This window comes from Hypomesus nipponensis, chromosome 20 (assembly GCF_054491055.1).
Source record: "Hypomesus nipponensis isolate SF chromosome 20, ASM5449105v1, whole genome shotgun sequence".
In the NCBI taxonomy this organism is placed as follows: domain Eukaryota; kingdom Metazoa; phylum Chordata; class Actinopteri; order Osmeriformes; family Osmeridae; genus Hypomesus; species Hypomesus nipponensis.
In genome coordinates this window covers 7,145,001-7,162,064 of record NC_140380.1, presented here as the reverse complement: position 1 = coordinate 7,162,064, position 17,064 = coordinate 7,145,001, and the positions used below count along the sequence as shown (strand labels likewise).

Here is a 17,064-nt window from a genome sequence, read left to right as displayed (position 1 = left end):
CATTCTTGATATTTCATATTAGGCTCCAGGAAAGACAAGTAATTTGAATGCTAAACTAATGCATTATGCTTGTAACGGTTGTGCTGGACCCCCTCCCCCCTCCGTGCTAACAGCGGGCTGTGTGATTGGTTCAGGCCTCGAAAACAGCCTTCAGGATCTACAATGGCGACCAGGCCTTGAATACGCACCATGGCAAATATAACCTAATTCCGTATGTCCGGAGAAGAAAGACAACGTTTACTGGAAAATTGAACTTAATGAACAAATATTACGTCTCGGTCTGGTAAGAGCATTATGCACTCATCGCAATATAACGACTGGTTGTTTATTTAAGGCCTAGTGAGGGCCTTCGAAACCTCCTGAAATAATACAATGGCCGACACTGCAGTTATAGCTAGGAAGCTAAATAGAAAAATGGCTGTCGAGGAACAATAGTATTTACGCCATTTCAAACCATCGACATTTGCTTGCCTAAACATCTCATTAATAGCTACTAGCAAAATTTATTTATTTCGGTATTCTGTAGCCTGAGTGTTGCTGATCGCTGCCTTCTGTGCTAATTTGCTAGATAGCTAGTATATATTGTGCTAACTAAATGCTACCCGATTTAGCTCACGCTACTCGCTAGACCCAAATGACTGGCAATGTAGCTAGCAAACGTTAGCCATTTGGCCAGTAGATGCATATCTAGCTAGCTAGCCAGCTAGTTATTTTGCTAGCTACTAGCTAGCCAGGTAGCAATTGAAAGTGGTAGTAGCTAGCTCTAGCTAAATAACGTTAGCTATTAACTAGCGTAGGCTTCCTGCTTCAAATCGAATTTCATGCTAGGTTTTGCTTACCAGCTGAATTCATACATTAGTCAAGCTTAGACCTAGCTAGGTTGCTAGCTAGCTACAATTTGAAATTAAACATGGGTGGCCTTTATTACGGTCTGAAAAAGTGTCTGTTTTCTGTTCTATTAATAACTATTCACAATGGATTCGATATTATCTGGCAGTAAGCCACCTCCACAGTCCCGAGAAAGTTAATGTTATTATGATACGCTGCAGACATGTCGGTTCTGGAGGTAGTGCCATCCATCTAGCTACAGCAAGAGTACTCTTCACCCATTGAACCCACAGTGTAAACTGTGCATATTACGTGACTTACTAGCTGCCTTCTAGTGGAATATCTGTGAAATTACAAATTGATGCGTACATTTTTCTTATCCTGTTGATAAGCCAGCCACATTCATCCCCACACAGATCCGAAGAGAGCTGTTATGCTGATTGAACACTCAGGTTACTAATGAGTACATTTGCTCTCTAGTCAGAATGGCATAATTATATTTAAACTAGAGAGGGTACAATTTGTGAGTGCTTGCACCAGCCGCAGCTGGGGCAGTTGTAACTATATCACCTCCAAACCTATTATTTCCATTAATATCAAATGTCAAATATCAATATCAAAATGTTTTTCAATTTTCACTACTAGAGGACAAACACAACATACATGACTATCTTTAAAACAACTGCATGCAACACGGTGGCATGGGTTCGAATCTAGTTCACCCCCCCTGCACACAAGGTCTCCCCCCTCCAGTCATGGCTCCCCCATCACTGTCTAAGTTGATTGATATGTAACTTTTAAAGAAAAGTGGGATTTTTGTTAAGATAAAGCAAAGATGATCTGTTATATTATAATTTATCTGTGTAGACTGACAAGGAAAGCAAGGTGCAAGTGGGATTTGAACTCAAGCCCCAGCTTCATTGTACACACTCTTAACCAGTGAGCTACCAGGGTAGCCCTGATTTCTTCTGTTTTTCTGACAACTCATCTCTGCAGGTTGTTACAACTAGATAGTTCAACGTCAAATTTAAATGTTCAGTGGAGCGGAGATTGTTATGATCCCTGATAGCTCAGTGGTTAAGGATGTGGGTGAGGGGTCTGCTTTTGCAATGACTACATTTATTGAAATAAAATGATTTTTTTCAGAATTTGAATGGAATATTTTTTAGGTAATGCGTCGTGTAGGTCGTAAATTTCAATCTTTATGGTCTTAAAAGGTCTTAAATTTGACTTTCTGAAACCTGCAGGAACCCTGACTTAAAGCAGTTAATAGAATGGACCAGTGTGGAGATGTGCTGAACTTTCAAATGCAAGACTCGAAGCTTTCCCACACAGTCATTATGCAGGACTTTGGTAAGTTATGACCCAAGTGTGTGAAACCGATTTTATTGAATAGAATATGTGTACAATTCAACAGTATTCATACTGAGATATCACTGAGTCAAACCATTACTTCCAAACCATAACTTCCACACAGTGGCAGGAATGGGCGGCATGGCCCACATCGACGGAGACCACATCATCGTGTCCGTCCCCGAGGCCGTGCTCGTGTCGGACGTGGAGACCGACGAGGGCTTTGCCTTCGAGCACGAGCTGGTGTCCGAGGTGGTGGAGGGGCCGGACATTTGCTGCGGCGACGGGGCCGTCGAGGCGGATGGCATCTCCATCGGCGAGTCCGTCCTGGGGGCCGAAGTGGCCATCGAGGAGGTCTTGGACTCCAACCACCACGTGCTGACGACGGGCCTCATGGAGGAATCCGCCGGTGTTCCCGACCAGGTCTTCGAGATGGTCTCGGAGGAGGTCCTGGTCTCCAACTGCGACTCGGAGACGTTTGTCCACGAGGAGCAGGAGGACATGGCCGACTCTGTCGTCACCACGCACTCTGAGGAACAGGACGACGAGGACGAGAGGAGCGCCTCTGAAGACTACCTCATGATCTCTCGTAATTCAAATGTTTCATCGTCATTCTTTGTCCTTTCGCAATCTTTGTCAGGAATCGTCCGACTCGAGACGTTTGGGTCAGACGGTAAGATACAAGTCGTGTACTTTTCTATTTCCCAGTGGATGATGTTGGGGAGAAGCTGCACATGGAGGGTTCCCCTCTCAAGCTGAGCACTGGGGTGTTGCAGGAGGAGGACAGCTCTAAAGAGGGAGACGACTCCGAGGTCATCAAAGTGTACATCTTCAAAGCCGAGACCGATGATGACGTGGACATCGGTGAGGGCCCCTGTTATCACACTTGTCAGTGAAGCTGTGGAAGTGGGCCATTGAAGAAAAAATACACCCATCCAATTTTTTTTCTCTCTCTCTAACCTCTGCCCCATTCATCATTGCGTGAAGGTGGAACGGAGATCGTGGCGGAGAGCGATTTCCAGAACGGCCATGCCGTGCTGGAACAAGGAAGTATGGGAAAGATGTCGAGGGAGAAGATGGTGTACATGGCTGTGAAGGACCCATCTCAGGAGGAGGCGGACATGAGTAAATCTCTTTAGCCCCTCCCCCTCTCTCCCTCTCCCTCCCTCCCTCTCTCTCTCTCCCTCTCCCTCCCTCCCTCTCTCTCTCTGTCTCTCTCTCTCTCTGTCTCTCTCTCCACAATCCATCCAACAGAACAAATTAATTTGTGTTGCAATTGCAAATGCCTGACTGATGTCCTTGTGTGTGAGTAGACTGCAGCGAGATGGCCGATGAGGTGTACATGGAGGTGATCGTTGGAGAAGAGGAGGCCCCTGCCATCCAGGACGTGCTGGACGAGTCCAGCCAAAAGAACTTTGCCCCTGTAGCCTGGGCTGCAGCCTATGGTAAAACTCTGTGTTTTATCGGCACAACAAACTTTGATGGTGCTTTAAATATAACAAATAAGAAGGATTGTCTGAACTCGTATAGCATCTATAGTTTGAGGCTTAGCAAACAATCTCAAATTCAAGTCACTTAAAAAAACAAAAACCTTTACCCTTCTCTTTTTCTCTTCTCAGGTAACGGTCTGGAATCCAGACTGGAGACCAAAACCAGTGGAGGGGGACACTACCTGAAGATCAGCGATAGTCTTAGCACCAGCCGAGCCCTCAAACAGAAGATCAAGAAGAAGAGGAAGGGAGAAGCCCGCCAGTGTCAGACAGGTGCAAAGGCGGGCGTTTCCAAAGTCCTCAACGTTGTTCTGACAGTTTTTGGTTTGGGGGAGGGGGGAGAAGGGGGGATGTGAATCTGCTAACTCATGCTTCCATCTCTTGGTGTCCTCAGCCGTGATCATCGGCCCAGACGGCCAGCCCCTGACCGTATACCCCTGTCACATCTGTGGCAAGAAGTTCCGGTCGCGGGGCTTCCTGAAGTGCCACATGAAAAACCACCCGGACCACGTGCTCAAGAAGAAGTACCAGTGCACCGACTGCGACTTCACCACCAACAAGAAGATCAACTTCCACAACCACCTGGAGAGCCACAAGCTCACCGTCAAGAACGACCGCGTGCCCGAGTTCACCGAGTTCACCCGGCGCTACTGCGTGGCCAGCCCCCTCAGCCCCAACAAGCTCATCCTGCGCGACAAGGAGCCCAAGATGCACCGCTGCAAGTACTGCGACTACGAGACGGCCGAGCCGGGCCTGCTCAACCGGCACATGCTGGCCGTGCACAGCAAGAACTTCCCGCACGTGTGCGTGGAGTGCGCCAAGGGCTTCCGCCACCCGTCCGAGCTCAAGAAGCACATGAGGACTCACACGGGCGAGAAGCCCTTCCACTGCCGCCACTGCGACTTCCGCTGCGCCGACCAGTCCAACCTGAAGACACACGTCAAGAGCAAGCACGGCGCCGAGCTGCCGTTCAAGTGCGGCCACTGCCCGCAGGCCTTCCCCGACGAGGAGGAGCTGCAGGGCCACATGGACGTGCTGCAGGGCCACAAGACGCACCAGTGCCCCAACTGCGAGCACAAGAGCACCAACTCGAGCGACCTGAAGCGCCACGTCATCTCGGTGCACACCAAGGACTTCCCTCACAAGTGCGACACGTGCGAGAAGGGCTTCCACCGGCCCTCGGAGCTCAAGAAGCACGCCGAGACCCACAAGGTTGGCCGGCTGCACCAGTGCCGCCACTGCGAGTTCAAGACCCCCGACCCCTTCACCCTCAGCCGGCACATCCTGTCCGTCCACACCAAAGACTTGCCCTTCAAGTGCAAGCGATGCCGCCGAGGCTTCAGGCACCAGCTGGAGCTCAAGAAGCACATGAAAACGCACAGCGGACGCAAGGTGTACCAGTGCCAGTATTGCGAGTACAGCTCGTCGGACGCGTCGGGTTTCAAGCGGCACGTCATCTCCATCCACACCAAGGACTACCCTCACCGCTGCGACTACTGCACCAAGGGCTTCCGGAGGCCGTCCGAAAAGAGCCAGCACATCGTGAGACATCACAAGGACATTTTAATGTAGAGCTTTAACACACACACACACACACCCTCTCTTCCCCATCCAGAACATTCTCCGTCTGACTAGAGCAGGGAAATGATTTGTAAAATGGTAAAAGAAATATCATTTGCTCACCGTTTTCGATATTTATTAACGTTGTAGCCCCTCAAATTCTCATCAAGTACTCACTCGTGGGGTCGTTTCCACCAGGCAGAAACCAGGCCCACTCTGAACTGACTAACATCGCAGCAAACACGTTTTCTTATAGTTGTCTGAATTGAAAATGTATTGGATTCTGGGTTTAAGTGTCACGTACTAGAATATATGTACTCTATGAATGCCATGAATGTTGGTTGTAACCTTCACTTTGACCTCTGAAAGTGACTCAGTTTGTATGATTTTAGCAAAGCTAGCAATAAGTAATGACAATTGATCATGATTAATTCTGAAAAAAAAAATGAAAAAATCTTGTCTATTATGTTGTCCAAGATGGATGTGGGCAACCAGCTTTTCACTTGGGTCTCTGCTCATACAAACGCTTTGGAAGAAAACATTTGTCAAACTATATTTTTCCCCCCTCCACGTAGCAAACGCCCAGAGCCAACGTCATCTTCATCGTATCAGGTATGAATCATGTATAACACGATCAGTGTTCCTTTAATCTTTACAATATCAGGTTTTTACAAATCTTCACATAATGATTCACGTTGAAGTCACTGTATACCATATCAATTTCCTAGTTACCCTGGTTTTTAGAACTTAACCACAGGTTGCAAACCAAAACAGTAGCTCTGCTTGTAACAGAAGCCATACATGTTGTGCAACCTCGACTCTCGCCTGCATCGCACCATGTCGACTCTGATTCATTTCAGGCCATATGCATTCAGCCCTTTTAATAAAAAAGGGTCAAATTATTGTTTATTAATTTAAGAGTTTTTAACACCTGATGATTAAAGAATAACTATTTGAAAGAGCACGTCTATCATGCCCCCCTTTATTTTTACTGCCGCGATCGAGTAAAGATTCAATAGCACAAAGGAAAAGGAAAATGTAAATGTTATATATCAACCTCCACCAGAACTCTTATTGTACTATGTCCCCACAATATTCTTAAATATATAGAAACATTACATTTAAATTGAATAAACCCATATGAATAAAGGATTATGAAAACCTGATTTCCGATAAGATGGCAAAAGCACTGCCTCACTGCTCGTAAAATGATTTGAGTTCATAAGAACACATTGGCTGACTGAATATATGGTTTCAGTGGTACACATCTGTGAAAACAATTGTTGCGTATTTGCTCAATAGTTCATTGGTGTGGCGGAGGTCCCCCAGTGTGGGCCTACATGGGCCTTCCCATCTGGGCCCGGGGGAACTGGGCCCTGGAGTTGTAGTCTGGAGCAGTGTAGGCAGGAGCAGGGGGTGTCGGACCAGGGTAACCTCCTCCCTAAGAAACCAAACACGTCAGTCAACGTGACCTCTAGGATGCAAACCCTGGTAGGGGTTAGGTCTCACACCATCTCACGACTGTGACGCGTGTCAGCGCGCCCACTCACCATCATGCTGCTCTGTCTGGAGACGGGTTGGGAGGGCCTGTAGTCGTCACGGCGATCTACGGGTTGGGAGGGTCTGTAGTCGTCATAGCGATCTACGGGTGGCGCTCTGTCCTCGTAGGGGTTTCTGACTGAGGGGGCGCGTCCATTACCGATGGGCTGGGTGAGGCCGGTGGCAATGCTGCAACCACAAAACGCAACGTTGTGGAGCAGCCACGCAACATGGAACAAGCAGATGTTTATCATGCGATGTTATTCAGGAGGACACACGACTGAATTGTTGTACTAAAGTAAAATAACGTGCAATATTTTAGCACCTTAAAAAAAATTCATAAAAACATCTCACTTGTATGGCTGATTTCCTGGATTGATCGTGGGCTTCCTATCAAAAGAGGGCTGTATAACATTTGGCTGAGTGCTGAAAGAGATCAAAATCTAAATCAAGAGCATATCAAGAACATGGACTGAATACAAAATGAAAACAGAAGATAAATACTTGTACGGCTGATATCCTGGAGTGGGTCGAGTTGGCTGGTCCAAGGGAGGTCGCAATACATTCGGCTGAGGGCTGAAGAGAATTTAGGAAAAATCAGGGTAGTGTCGCCATTTCAAAGAGCGTCCAAGCCGATCATGTCTTTTCAAGAGCACTTTATAGAAGGGAGGAGCCGGGAGGAGGAGGTTACCTGTAAGGCACGCTTGGGCGGATGGTCATAGGGAGCTTCTCTTGCGTGGGCTGCACAAACGGACCTTTGGGACGACTCTAAAAGCAGGCAGATAACCAGCCGGGGAGTTATTGAGGAGGAACATTCAAGACACAAAACAGGGAAGAGATGTCCACCTAGCGTCACGGATCATTTCTGGATGTGGGCATTTTCATGCTGTTATTTACAAAAATGAGACGGAAATGCTTTGGTATTCAGGCACAGTATGTTTGGTTTCATATCGTCTTTTTCAAAGGCTTGTGACTTCACACTGTGGTTTGACTTTCAGCCCCCACCCTTTTATGGCGATGTGAGTCAAGATGATACATGGGTTTAACTGCCCATGACGGAAAAACGCCTCACATCTGGTGAATGTTTGACTGTCAGGATCAGATACATTAACCTTAAGATATGGCCCATGACATTCTGTAACTACGAAAAACACAGTCAAGTCAATATTCCTCCTATCTGTGAATCAATTTACAGCATGTGGTGGTGTACGGTGGTGCTACTTACTGGCATGTCGCCAGCAAACACCAAGTTAGTATACGCGCCATCTTGACTGTTCGGATCTACGTAATTGTCCCCTTGTGGCCGTTTTGCGCTGAAAAGAGGAACAATACGAAATGACAGGTTCAGACATTTACATTTAGTCATTCAGCAGACGCTCTTATCCAGAGCGACTTACAGTAAACCCAGGGAGATTCCCCCCCGAGGCAAGTAGGGTGAAGTGCCTTGCCCAAGGATACAGCGTCATTTTGCACGACCGGGAATCGAACCGGCAACCTTCTGATTACTAGTCCGATTCCCTAACCGCTCAGCCGCCTGACTCCCAGACTTCATTTAGGTCTCTCATCCCGTCTGAATCACTGACTGCCATCCTCTCACCCCTTCGTATCCTTCGGCGCTTTGGCAGGTTTTTTGAAATAATGGACCATCTGGACTGTGACGCCGACGATGACGGCGAGAGCCAATCCCGGTAGAGACGCCACCAGGGCGAAAGTCACAACGGTCCACTTCTGCTCACAGTTGTCACCCATGAACCAATGGTCTTTATCGCTGTTGCACCTGCCAAGAAATGACCACACCTGACATGGGGTTTCCTTCAAACGGGAAACATCCCTGAATGGACATGAATGTCGTCTCTCACAAGGCAACCATAATGGACAGTGCAGATGTGAGGACATGGTCAAAGCTGTGACACATGATCGGAAGTAGCTCTTGTTTATACGACGCACCAGAGAGAAACGACTCAAGCTGAGAGATGGCGTACAAAGCGTCATAACGTACCTACAAAACGGCTTGCCATCCTTACAGGAACACAGGCTGTTTCCTTTGCATTCGGCCAAGGCTTCATTGCATGGTCCGAAGTCCCCGACTCCCCTACAATAGACTTAAGAAAATGACACAACCCCATGAGACGGCCCACCTTCGCTCAGGACGTCGCAGTACGGAGCAGGAGAACACCAAACAAGACTGTCCACTACTCACCATCTGCTGTTGTGGGAACTGGAGCAGTTGTAGTAGTTGTAGTAGTTGTACCAGTTGTAGTGGCTGTACCAGTTGTAGTGGCTGTACCAGTTGTAGTGGCTGTACCAGTTGTAGTGGCTGTACCAGTTGTAGTGGCTGTACCAGTTGTAGTGGCTGTACCAGTTGTAGTGGCTGTACCAGTTGTAGTGGCTGTACCAGTTGCAGTAGTTGGATCAATTGTAGTTGTACCTTGTCCGATAACAGAAACAGGGACCAGAAGCATTAAACTTGAAAATATGAGCAGCTTCATGTTGCCCTGGCTCGCTCCTTCAATGCACCAGCAGCATTTGGTGTAAATAGAAAGCTAAGGTGGTGATCAAGGGTTATGTTTTATTGCCTGCTCGGGGGGGGGGGGGGGTATGCGCAACGCAATCTTACCCAATTGTGTAGTTTGTACTTGACATACATACTCGTTTGCAATTCTGATTGAGACCTACAATTTGAGTTTCAGCTTAACCCTGCAGGGGGGCAAAACCTTGAATCCATGTTATTTCACCCCTTTATAAAATCTAAAGAATTTGTCTAAAATAAGCAACTAATCCAATACTTATCACAAGATTGCTCTCGCTCAGAGTCCATATTCTGACCCCAGAGGGGAGTGGACGACAGTTGGTGATTGGAAGGGCTGAACCGACTGGCAAGCGGAGGAATGCAGATTTATGGCACATGGAAAACATTGGGATGGCACCAATTCTGTCATGAAATCATTAGCTTCTTCAATTTCAAGCAAGTCAAGCAGAGGTGAGAGAAGGATGACGTCACCCGTTTCTGATTAAACCATGGACAAAAACAGATAAAGGCTTCATGTCAGCATTTATTCACCTCAGCGAAGCACCGAACTGAAAAAACCTTGACAGCTGTACAGTTGCAAGAATGAGATCAAACTATCCAACTTGCTTCGAAAGCTTCATTTGAGATTGTACAAGTCCAATATCAACAACAAAATGCACTGCTACGTTGGCAACTTACATGAGCGTAAAAAAAACAAAAAACAAGTTTATATATACACACACACGTTCTGGTACATTGAAAAGAATGTACCATTTAGAAGACTTTGATTAAAAGCATCAAGTCTGGAATTCAAACATTCTTTGTACGATGACGTTCTTTGTAAGCTTTCTCAAGGCCAGCAATACATGAATGGTGAAGACAGACATACTATGTTTGCTTTCAAATTGTTACAAGAAAGGGATTGAGAGAGAGCGAGTGTGAGAGAGACAGAGAGAGAGAGAGAGAAAGAAGAGTTGGGGGTCCGAAGGTTTTACTAGTTGTCAGACTCAACGTCGCTGTCCCCCCCGATGGATCGGAACTCTTCGCTGTCCTCGTCGTCCTCGCTCAGCTGGGCCTGGGTCAGCACGCTGGGGCCCCTCCTCTGAGCGTCTTCCTCCTCCTCCTCCTCCTCCTCCTCCTCGCTGATGCCATAGCCCTCGCCGTTGCCCATGCCCGGGGCCTGTGTTGGAGCCTGGCCGTCAGTCTCTTCATAGCTTCCATAGCTGGGACCGACAGGGAGAGAGAGAGAAACACAGAGAGAGAGAGAAATACAAAGAGAGAGAAAGACACAGAGAGAGATTATTCCAAAGCCTTTAGATGTGTGTGGTCATTCCCTCTCGACAGCACGTGGGGTAGTGGGGGTGTTCACCCGGCCGCTACGCCCCGCTCCGGACGCCGTACCTGACATTGCTGTCCTCCATGTGCGTGTGCTCGGGCCCCTCCTCCCCCTCGTAGGACATCATGCTCTCCTCCTGCTCCAGGCCCATACGGGCCGTCTCCGGGTGGGGCCTGGGCGGAGCCGGGGGCCGCAGCTCCACCTCCCGCTCAGAGTCGCTGCCACTCTCCGACAGGTGGATTGCTGGGACGGAAACGATGAGGGGAGGGACGGTTAGAAAGGGAAGCCGGGGGGGTGCGGGGGGGGGGTCAGGTGGCTGAGCGGTTAGAGAATCAGGCTATGAATCAGCAGGTTGCCGGTTCGATTCCACGGCGTGAAAAATGACGTTGTGTCCTTGGGCAAGGCACTCCACCCCCTATAATATCCAACAGGTCTCCCTACCCGCTGCCCTTCTCCCCCTCCCTCTCCACTCACAGGAGAACGGGTTGTCCCCCTCCTCCTCGCTGGCGTCGTCCTCTCCGTCGGACATGAGCAGGTCCTGGTAGAGCACGCTGGCCTGGGGCTGGCCCCGGCTGAAGCCCCCCTCCTCCTCCCCCTCCTCGTCCTCCTCCTCGTCCTCGTGGCCCAGCAGACGCCGGCGGGGCGGCAGCAGCATCTCCTCGTCGTCCTCGTCGTCGTCCAGGTCGCCCTCACCGTCCTCCGCCTGCAGAAGGGGGGAAAGGGGGGGGGGGGGGGTGGGGAGATGAGAAAGAGGGGAGAGGGGGGTGGGGGAGTGAGAGAGGCTGGTAGTGTCGCCCGCGTCAACGTGTCATCCGGGTCTTTTTCTGCATGTCATGACACAGCCACGTCAGAGTGCACTCGGAGGGAGGGGGTGCGAGCGAGTTACGAGGGCGGGAGAGGGTAGGGGGCGGGGCTTACAGGAGCAGGGGTCTTGGGCTTGCCGTCATCGTCCTCCTCAAAGCCTTCGATGTCGACGTCAGACTCCTCCTCCCCTAGCCTCCTGCCGTGGCGACCCTGAGGGGCAGGCAGACACGAGGTTGGACTACCCTGACTGACCACGGCTGCTCTCGGTAAGTGGAAAAGCTGTGGTTTGATTTGGTTTTTTTCAATTGTAAAAAAAAAAAGTTTAAAAAAAAAAATGAAAGAGGAAAATTAAATTTTAAAAGATGGGTAACGACGCATTTTTTAAACTGAAGCTGGTATGACATGCAGACGCGATACAAATGTAGTGCAGAAAAAAAAAAAAAAAATCCCGACAAATTCAAAGAAATGAAACTGGGTAAGGAGATTGTCATTGCCAAACACAAGACGACATTCCGGAATGGCCTCGGGGGTTTGCCAGTGGCAAGTCTGACGGCCAAACTCCACAGCGCGGTGGCGATATGGGGGGAGGGGGAGGGGGGGGGGGTAAGGATGGAGGCAGATACGGGGGGGAGAGGGAGGAGGCGGGTGTGAGGGGAGGGCAGTGGAGGTGAGATGGCCCCCCCGGACAGACTGCTGTCTCCCTCTCTCTCTCGCTCGCTCCGTACCTGCCCTCCTCTCTTCTCTGGAGCGGCCAGGAGAGGTCCCTCAGAGAACAGGCCCGCGTCTCTCTGCAGGCCCCCTGAGCCCACGCTGTCAAACAGATCAGACGGCTGGCCCCGCAAACACACCCACCCCCCCACCCCACCCCACACACACAGAGAGAGAGAGACAGAGAGAGAGGGAGAGACAGAGAAAGACAGAGAGAGAGCCAGAGCAATGAAGAAAGAAAACCAACAAGGAAAGGAAAGAAAGAAAAAAAATCACAGGGGCAGAAGAGAAGAGAAAAGCTACAGTGTTTAGGAATGCTACAGGAGGAACACGACTGTGTCACAGAAGGCACAGCATAGAGAGAGACTGGGTCGAGGCTAGCGTTAGCCTAGCATGTGCTAAACCAGCGTGTCGCACACCTGGTGTGGGGTTTGTGGCAAAGACAACAAATGTGCTGTTCCTTGCGTTTGCACTGCGAAAACAAACAGCATGGTGGATCCATCGACTCTCAGCGGTCCCCTTCACCCAGCTAGACGGCCCCAGCTCAGACGGGTGAGCTAGCGTCAAGCACGCTGGGTCTAGAATCTTCTAAATCCTGTTCTCCAGTAGTAGCTTCAAGTTTGAAAAATGTGGTTACGTTCCTTTGTTAGGGTTTGCAGTGAAAGGGCCCAAAGATGGAAAGTAGCCTCGGAGATGGAGAAACCCAGGGTGGTGGTGTTCGTTAGTGACTCAGGTCCAGTGTGGTGTGTGTGTGTGTTCCTACCTGGGGTGTGTGTGTGTGTGTTCCTACCTGGGGTGTGTGTGTGTGTGTTCCTACCTGGGGTGTGTGTGTGTGTTCCTACCTGGGGTGTGTGTGTGTGTGTTCCTACCTGGGGTGTGTGTGTGTGTGTGTTCCTACCTGGGGTGTGTGTGTGTGTGTGTTCCTACCTGGGGTGTGTGTGTGTGTTCCTACCTGGGGTGTGTGTGTGTGTTCCTACCTGGGGTGTGTGTGTGTGTGTGTTCCTACCTGGGGTGTGTAGGGTCCCGGGGTGAGGGGATCCAGGCCGTCCAGGTCGGCTGCGTCCAGGGCGGCCTCTTTAGCCGTGGAGATGTCCTTCTCCAGCTGGGTCAGGTGCTCGTCGTACTGCGGGGACACACCGCAACACGGAGAGGGTGACACGTCAATCACGGTCGTCGTGACGACGCATAGCACAGTGTAAAAAAGGACAAGCCGGTGCGGTGAGAGGAAGATGGTCGCACCTCTGCCAGGGTCTGCTTGCATACGTTGACGATGTCCAGGGCGGTTTTGGTGTAGGGGCTGTCTGGACCTTAAAAACACACACACACACACACATCTGTCAGTCAGGATATGATGCATGAACTCAACTGTGTCAGATGAAAAGCTGACATCCCAGCTGCTGTGTAGGAAAGCTGAGAGCGCTCACCGTTGTACTTGACGCTGTTGGTGTGGACGAGAGTGACGTCGAACAGGAACACGTCCCGGTTCTGGTACTTGTGTTTGGAGATGTTCTGGTGGAGGGAGACAGAGGAGGAGAGGAGAGAGGTTACACAGGGGGAGGAGTGGAGAGAGGTTACACAGGAGGAGGAGAGGAGAGAGGTTACACAGGAGGAGAGAGGTTACACAGGATGAGGAGAGAGGTTACACAGGAGGAGAGAGAGAGGTTACACAGGAGGAGAGAGAGAGGTTACACAGGAGGAGGAGAGAGAGGTTACACAGGGGGAGAGTGGTTACACAGGAGGAGGAGAAAGAGAGGTTACACAGGGGGAGAGTGGTTACACAGAAGGAGGAGAGAGAGGTTACACAGAAGGAGGAGAGAGAGGTTACACAGAAGGACGAGAGAGAGAGGTTACACAGGAGGAGAGAGAGAGAGGTTACACAGGAGGAGGAGAGAGAGGTTACACGGGAAGAGGAGAGAGAGAGGTTACACAGGAGGAGAGAGAGGTTACACAGAAGGAGGCGAGAGAGAGGTTACACAGGAGGAGAGAGAGGTTACACAGGATGAGGAGAGAGAGGTTACACAGGATGAGGAGAGAGAGGTTACACAGGATGAGGAGAGAGAGGTTACACAGGAAGAGGAGAGAGAGAGGTTACACAGGAGGAGAGAGAGAGGTTACACAGAAGGAGGCGAGAGAGAGGTTACACAGAAGGAGGCAAGAGAGAGGTTTCACAGAAGGAGAGAGAGAGGTTACACAGGAGGAGGAGAGAGAGAGGTTACACAGGAGGAGAGAGAGGTTACACAGGATGAGGAGAGAGAGGTTACACAGGATGAGGAGAGAGAGGTTACACAGGAAGAGGAGAGAGAGAGGTTACACAGGAGGAGAGAGAGAGGTTACACAGAAGGAGGCGAGAGAGAGGTTACACAGAAGGAGGCAAGAGAGAGGTTACACAGAAGGAGAGAGAGAGGTTACACAGGAGGAGGAGAGAGAGAGGTTACACAGAAGGAGGCGAGAGAGGTTACACAGAAGGAGAGGGTATTGAGGAGCAGTGGTCTGTTCCCGTTCTGCCTCCATCTGTCTGCTAGCTGGTTTGGAACCCCGGCTCACCTTGCGGAGGTTCTCCAGATCCATGGGGCTGACGATGACTTTGTAATAATCTGGGACAAACTTCTTGTTGACGGGATGATGGAACGGCCATGACTGGGGAGGGAACAAGAAGAAAAAAGACCTTTTAAAAAGATAACAAGATTTTTTTTCATATTCTAAATGAACTCTTAGTTTAAGTGAGCTCATTTCAGTGCAGACAGTCATACAAAGAAGTGTCAAATTTGACTTTCACAATTCCTTTAATTTAACGTTGGAAATCGAATCGCAAGGGTTCCACTCACGTCAGGCACGGCCATCATCTTCTGTGTGACGATGTTGTCCAGGATGAACGAGAAGGCCACCTGGTCGTCATCGTCCAGCAGTGGGTTGATGGCCTTCTCCAGCCTCACCAGCCTGTCCTCCTTCTGCTCACAACGAGACCCAGGGTCAGAGGGGGGAGACAGGGGGGACGGAGACGGAGGATGGGAGGGTGTGGAGGGTCGGGGGGGGGGGATGGGAGCAAAAAGGAGACAGACGATCACCCCTCACCTCTTTCAGCTTCATATCACAGAGGTCCAGCATGGACTGAGCCACCTGGGTGATTGGATGCTTTGCCCCTGAACAAACACAAACACACACATATTAAACACAACAGAAAATGCTCAGTTTACTATAAAAACAGCAACATCCTGGTGATCTCGACCCCAGGCCACGCCCTCCAACCTGTGTTCCCCAGGCCACGCCCTCCCTCCTGTGTTCCCCAGGGCACGCCCTCCCTCCTGGGTTCCCCCAGGCCACGCCCTCCCTCCTGTGTTCCCCAGGCCACGCCCTCCCTCCTGTGTTTCCCCCAGGCCACGCCCTCCCTCCTGTGTTTCCCCCAGGCCACGCCCTCCCTCCTGTGTTTCCCCCAGGCCACGCCCTCCCTCCTGTGTTTCCCCCAGGCCACGCCCTCCCTCCTGTGTTCCCCCAGGCCACGCCCTCCCTCCTGTGTTTCCCCCAGGCCACGCCCCTCCTCCCGCGGCCCCACGCTCGTACCGTTGTAGGTGCCGCTGTTCTTGACGATGAGCTCCACGTTCTCGCGGAACTCGTCCCGGGAAGGGTACATGCGCTTGCGCACGTTCTCCCTCAGGGTCTGCAGGTCCATGGGCCGCGTGATGATCTTGTAGTAGTCCTTGACCACCTTGGCGTTGACCGGGGTGTGGAAGGGATAGGTCTGAGGGGGGGGGGGGGGGGTTACCATGGTTAGGAGGCCGAGGGGTGGGGAGAATGTCTGAGTGTCCGGCCTAGTCAGGCCTTGTGGTGTTTGCATGCTATTCAAAAAGGGTTTTATTGCAATACGATCCATTTAAATGTAAACTGTATTTTGGATTCATCACTTGCATAAGAAATTAAATGGACACACGTAAAGGACACTGTACACACACAAAAAAAAAAACAATTGTACCCCCCAAAAAACGACGAGTGACAGACGTGATACAGTGTGTGAGTTGAGTGTGAGGCCTCACATTGGGGTGATCCCTCATGTCGTTGATGACGCTCTCCAGGACCGAGGACAGGGTCACCATGGGGTCGGTGCGTCTCCGGTGGATGGACTTGTGCGGCCTCTGGAAGAGAGAGACGACAGGTCAGAGGCCCGACCGGACGCCGGGCCAAATCACTGCCGTCGGATTGTGCCGGCGGGAGCGTGAGAGAGAGGGGAGAGAGAGAAAGAGAGAGGGGAGCGAAAGAGGGGGGGTCCAGAGAGAGGGGACCGTGAGAGAGAGAGGGGGGATCGTGAGAGAGAGAGAGAGGGGGGATCGTGAGAGAGAGAGAGAGGGGGGATCGAGAGAGAGAGAGAGAGAGAGAGAGAGAGAGGGGGGATCGAGAGAGAGAGAGAGGGGGGGGATCGAGAGAGAGAGAGAGAGAGAGAGAGAGAGAGAGGGGGGATCGAGAGAGAGAGAGAGAGAGAGAGAGAGAGAGAGAGAGGGGGATCGAGAGAGAGAGAGAGAGGGGGATCGTGAGAGAGAGAGAGGGGGGATCGAGAGAGAGAGAGAGAGAGAGAGGGGGGGGATCGAGAGAGAGAGAGAGAGGGGGGGGATCGAGAGAGAGAGAGAGAGAGAGAGAGAGAGAGAGAGAGAGAGGGCGGATCGAGAGAGAGGGGGGATCGAGAGAGAGAGAGAGAGAGAGAGGGGGGGATCGAGAGAGAGGATCGAGAGAGAGAGGGGGGATCGAGAGAGAGAGGGGATCGAGAGAGAGAGGATCGAGAGAGAGGGGGGATCGAGAGAGAGAGAGAGAGAGAGAGAGAGAGAGGGGATCGAGAGAGAGAGAGAGGGGGGATCGAGAGAGAGAGGGGATCGAGAGAGAGAGAGAGAGAGAGGGGATCGAGAGAGAGAGAGAGGGGGGATCGAGAGAGAGAGAGAGGGGGGATCGAGAGA

At 50.8% G+C, this 17,064-nt stretch overlaps 3 protein-coding genes across 7 annotated transcripts in view; 1 reads left to right on the top strand and 2 right to left on the bottom strand.

The window, feature by feature from the left end:
- The first annotated feature begins 105 nt into the window (after nt 1-105).
- LOC146246158 (zinc finger protein 711-like) lies at nt 106-6,192 on the top strand. The gene is made up of 8 exons (XM_084684208.1): nt 106-283; nt 2,076-2,181; nt 2,306-2,770; nt 2,890-3,045; nt 3,169-3,306; nt 3,495-3,626; nt 3,801-3,944; nt 4,066-6,192. The coding sequence occupies exons 2-8, from the start codon at nt 2,103-2,105 to the stop codon at nt 5,241-5,243; spliced, it is 2,292 nt and encodes a 763-aa protein (XP_084540334.1). The 5' UTR covers nt 106-283; nt 2,076-2,102; the 3' UTR covers nt 5,244-6,192.
- LOC146246157 (uncharacterized) lies at nt 5,858-9,666 on the bottom strand. Its single transcript, XM_084684215.1, has 9 exons — nt 8,971-9,666; nt 8,770-8,872; nt 8,368-8,547; nt 7,996-8,083; nt 7,462-7,538; nt 7,275-7,346; nt 7,125-7,196; nt 6,782-6,959; nt 5,858-6,672 (listed from the first exon to the last, which is right to left on the bottom strand). The coding sequence occupies exons 1-9, from the start codon at nt 9,257-9,259 to the stop codon at nt 6,568-6,570; spliced, it is 1,164 nt and encodes a 387-aa protein (XP_084540341.1). The 5' UTR covers nt 9,260-9,666; the 3' UTR covers nt 5,858-6,567.
- A 137-nt stretch (nt 9,667-9,803) lies between these two features.
- taf1 (TAF1 RNA polymerase II, TATA box binding protein (TBP)-associated factor) overlaps nt 9,804-17,064 on the bottom strand; it is a 20,013-nt gene continuing 12,752 nt past the window's right edge. For 3 of the 5 annotated variants that reach the window (XM_084684202.1, XM_084684204.1, XM_084684205.1), the window contains 12 exons: nt 16,156-16,254; nt 15,686-15,863; nt 15,200-15,267; nt 14,953-15,075; nt 14,672-14,764; nt 13,552-13,636; nt 13,367-13,434; nt 13,134-13,250; nt 11,534-11,629; nt 11,090-11,318; nt 10,681-10,858; nt 9,804-10,502 (listed from right to left, as the gene is read on the bottom strand). In XM_084684202.1, the coding sequence (XP_084540328.1) occupies nt 10,274-10,502; nt 10,681-10,858; nt 11,090-11,318; nt 11,534-11,629; nt 13,134-13,250; nt 13,367-13,434; nt 13,552-13,636; nt 14,672-14,764; nt 14,953-15,075; nt 15,200-15,267; nt 15,686-15,863; nt 16,156-16,254 (1,563 nt within the window). In that variant the 3' untranslated portion in view covers nt 9,804-10,273. Of the gene's footprint in view, nt 10,503-10,680; nt 10,859-11,089; nt 11,319-11,533; nt 11,630-12,144; nt 12,250-13,133; nt 13,251-13,366; nt 13,435-13,551; nt 13,637-14,671; nt 14,765-14,952; nt 15,076-15,199; nt 15,268-15,685; nt 15,864-16,155; nt 16,255-17,064 lie in introns of all 5 variants that reach the window. The other 2 variants (XM_084684206.1, XM_084684203.1) reach the window with 2 other exon arrangements.